The 4,638-nt window shown below is 32.4% G+C and overlaps 1 protein-coding gene across 1 annotated transcript; it reads left to right on the forward strand.

The window, feature by feature from the left end:
- The first annotated feature begins 1,829 nt into the window (after window positions 1-1,829).
- Window positions 1,830-4,279, forward strand: LOC124936685. Its single transcript, XM_047477204.1, has 2 exons — window positions 1,830-2,229; window positions 2,317-4,279. Exons 1-2 carry the CDS (start codon window positions 1,880-1,882, stop codon window positions 3,617-3,619), a joined length of 1,653 nt encoding a protein of 550 aa, XP_047333160.1. The 5' UTR covers window positions 1,830-1,879; the 3' UTR covers window positions 3,620-4,279.
- The last annotated feature ends 359 nt before the right edge of the window (window positions 4,280-4,638 follow it).

Raw genomic sequence — 4,638 nt, forward strand, 5'->3', positions numbered from 1 at the left:
TTATTATTATTAAAAAACATTTTATAATTATTCTCTTTAATTTTTACTATCATAAATATGTTTTTTTTAAAAATTATTGTACATATGCGATTATTATACACATTTTAATTATTTCTCTCTCTCAATAATTTATATTTTTTTATTAAAAAAAATAAAATTTATTTTCAATAATAAAAATTACTCAAATTAAAATAAATAATAATTAATTGTGTTATATTTAATTAAAAATATTTAATTGGGTTAATTTACTATTTTATATTAATAAATTACACAATCTAATTAAAGTACCAAAAAAACATGATTCAAAATATAAAATAAACTTACCAAAAAAACATGGTCCAAAATGTATTATAACATCTACTTTTAGAAAAACAACATAATATAATCCATAAATTGTCTTTAATCATCTCATCGCAATACTAGTTTTCACTAGTCTTCTATCGTCAACCGAAATCGAAAATTTCAAATCTACAAGACAAATTAGAAATAATATATAATTTAGAATAAAAATAATATAATTTAATACTAAAAATAATTGTCTAAAACATAATAAATCAAACCTTTTTTCGAGCCTTTGTAATTGATTTCTTCACAATTTGTTCAATAACATATTGTTTTCTCTTTGTGGGTGGATGACTCTCATACTTTTAGTGGAGAGTATATTGTTTTTACACTAGATATTGTCACTCCTTTAAACTTTTTAACAATTAAGAGTTTAAAAAAGAGAATTAATCCGTTAAGTAAAATGATTAATAATTTATTATTATTATTAATATATATTATTAAATTAATAGATGATATAATTAATTAATTGAATTTTAAAAAAAAATATGTTTATGATAATAAAAATTAAAGAGATTAATTATTAAGTGTTTTAAAAATTAATTTTTGTATTAAATGCGTCTTAATTAATATATAGAGAGAAAAAAAGTAAATAGTGAGAAGTTAGAGAAAATTATTAATGAAAATAAAGAGAAAAATAAATATATACTGCTTGTCTGCTTGTCTATTCAGCACTCCACGTTCTTTCGCTCCCCTATCATTACTCTATATATATATTAGAGAAAAAAAGAAAGAGTTTATTAAGTCTTAATTTGCTGATCATATTTTTGATATCAGAATGTTGAGTGATGGAGAAGAAGGAGTTTATCATCGGCCTCCAAGTTCAGGATCCTTTCTTGTGCCTCATCTACCACTGATAGAAGAAGAAGCAAGAGAGAAAGGTATTATGCATCCCTTGACGTACATGAAAGACGTTAGAAACGAAGACAAAGACGAAGACGAATATGTATACGAAGATTATCATCAGCCTCCAAGTTCAGGATCTTTTCTTGTGCCTCATTTACCACTAATAGAAGAAGCAAGAGAGAAAGGTATTAAGCATTTTTTACATGAGCATCCGTTGATTTTCAAGGAAGATGTTAGAAATGGATTTGAAGATGAAGATGAAGTTTATCATCCTCCAAGTTCAGGATCTTTTCTTGTGCCTCATTTACCACTAATAGAAGAAGCACGAGAGAAAGGTATTAAGCATTTTGGACATGAACATCCCTTGATTTTCAAGGAAGATGTTAGAAATGGATCTAAATATGCATTAATGTATTGCAATGTTTGTGGCATGGAAATTGGTAGAAGTGGGTTCAGTTGTCGTATGGAAAAATGCAAAGGTTTTAATCTTCACGAAGTTTGTGCATCTTTACCCAAAAAGATGAAGGACCATCCACAACACCCACAACATACTTTAATCATCTCCACATATTTCTTCTACTTAGGATTCACATGTAATGTTTGTAACATTAACTTCTCGTCAGATACGACGTCGGCATTTAGTTATGGCTGTGCGGTTTGCAAGTTTAATGTGGATCTAAGATGCGCATTCATGTCCTTTCTTGTTTGTCCTCGCACTCTGCACGACCACGAATTGACCGCTCAGTTATTCCCCTTATCATTTTTGTGTAGTTTTTGCGGTGAGAAACATAAAGAAGTAGGTATGTCCTATCAGTGCAGAACCTGCTCCTTCTGGATCCACGAGCAATGCTACTCACTGCCTCTAAATATCACACATGGCAGTCATGATATGCATCCGCTTCAGTTATGTCATCTACAAGGAGAGGATTTACCCGAGTGTCTATGCGGCGTTTGTGTGGAACTGATAAACGTACAGTTGGGTTTCTATGTTTGTAAGAGATGTAAATACTATATTCACAGCAAATGCTCAACTAAGAAATGGTACATATCTTATTTAACTATTTTCCTACAATTCATTTGATTGATTAAATTCATGTGTTTTATAATCTTATTATTATTATTATGTAGGGATCCTCCAGTAATTGAAGAAGAAGAAGATCAAATAAATGACAAATTGATCCAATTTCCGTTGCCTTCTAGTGAGGTAGCACGGAACACGCTAATCCAATTTATTAAAAATATATGTCAATGGAAGGACGACGAGGAAGAGGAAGATAATATCCTAATTCACGGCAGCCATCATCATCCACTCACCCTTGACTTTGATTTAAGCATGATTACAGACTTTAGTACAAGTAGAGGTGACTATAAAGTCTGCAATGGGTGCATGCTTCCTCTATTAATGAATGATGCACCCTTTTATTGTTGCAACCAGTGTGATTTCTTTTTACACAAATGGTGTGCTAAATTGCCGCCTCAGTTAAAGCACCCGGATCCGGATCACACAGACCCAGACCCAGACCCAGACACATACACAGACACAGACATAGACACAGACACAAACACAAACACAAACACAGACACAGACACAGAACACACACTAATCCTACATGAAAAGCTGGATGAATACTTTGGCTTCTTTACATGCAAAGGTTGTCAGCAGATCGGGAATGGGTTTGCCTACAAATGCAATAAATGCAGAGGATACTACTTGGACGTTAAATGCGCTGCACTTCCTAGTCGAGTCAATTACGGGACTCACAAACACCCTTTTCGTCTCAAGTATGGGAGAACCATCGGAGGTTGCTTCTCATGCAGTAAAACCAATTTCTTTGTTGAGGTAAATAATTGGACGTTTTTCAACTCCCTGAGATCTACTATCTCAACATGTTATACCTCCTTCACATTTGGTTGTGATAGATGTCATTTTAGCATTCATCCCAAATGTTTGATATTGCCAAAAAAAATTGCTCATTGGTACGACGAACATGCATTAAAATTGACAGATCCAGATCTTTTCATTAGTAATGATAATCAAGGTGCATCAGAATATCATTGTGAATCTTGTGAGAAAAAAATAGATCCAGAAAGATGGATGTACAACTGTTTTGAATGTGACCAATGGGTTCATGCTAATTGTGTGCGAAAGATGTTAGGTCTATTTTCAAAGCCTATCAAGTTTGGCGGACTCTATGATTCTCAGCTTCATAAAGAACATCCCCTAACTTGCATTTTGCCTGGCGAGGAATTTCATTGTTGCAATGAACAAGGACTTGACATTTGTCGGACATTTGGAATAGGCTTTGAATGTACAGAATGCCAAATTAGGTTTTGTCTAACATGTTTTATTTCACATGTTTCGTTATGGAGCCTACACTTACAACCAGTTCCGACACAGCCGGGATTCTTACCTCTCTTCAACAACAACTGACTAATCCTCAACCACCTTCAACTCAGTTCCTCCAGTCTCCCGGTTTAATGATGATGTACCCATTTAACAACAATGGATCCTTTACATCACACCATATGCCAATGGGGATCATAAGACCAAGTCCACCTTCACCACAGCAGCCGCAAACTAACAATTCTTCTGGTGGTGGGTATTATCATCCTTCTTCGGGTATGACTGCACTATATCGGCAAAGTCAACCGCCATCTACACCACAGGTAAACAGACAGTGAGTGACATCTCTGATGAATTCGGATCGAATAGAATATAGATCTGGAGAAATTAAACTTTTCGGATTTGTAAATTAATAGGCATATCATTACCTGTTATATTCTCCGTTTATGCTCTCTTCTTTTCTTTAACTGGAAATGAAACTTGAAACCCCATCTCATCGGGGATGTGTTTTACTACTGTAAAATGATTCCGTAGCCAGCTTGAGCTTATTATTATTAGGACTACAACTGCAATGTAAAACAATACTAGAATCATAAGTTTTGGCTGAGCTTTTTAGGATTTTTTTGATTTTGTTTTGTTTGTTTCTTGGTTGATGACAGTTAGTTAGTTAGTTTGCTTGCTATATTGGGCAGTGATGGAAGGATTGAAATAGAGATATTTAGGATTTGTACGGTTAGGAGTTATTTGAATAAATCTTGATTACTTAAAAAAAATCTTGATTGGTGTTAATTTTGAAAAAATAGATTTTTTTTTTTGGTAAGATATGATGTTAGTATAATTATTATTTTAAGAAATAGAGAGTATTTAGTATTTTTGATCTATTAATTGAGTTTTGTGATTGATGAAATGATGAATGACATGATGTTTGATTAAATAAGGATTCTAATACAAAAATCCTACCGAATAAGAGTAGAGATTTGGAGTTGTCGATAAATTCATTTTAACTTTGTAGGTAGTTTTAAAATTGAGTGTTTTAAAAAATTGGTTGGCAAGGTTAAAAAAATATTGAAGTAATTTACATTTACATTGATATTATAAAAAAAGAA

The sequence above is a fragment of the Impatiens glandulifera genome, chromosome 4 (assembly GCF_907164915.1).
Source record: "Impatiens glandulifera chromosome 4, dImpGla2.1, whole genome shotgun sequence".
Classification (NCBI taxonomy): Eukaryota; Viridiplantae; Streptophyta; class Magnoliopsida; order Ericales; family Balsaminaceae; genus Impatiens; species Impatiens glandulifera.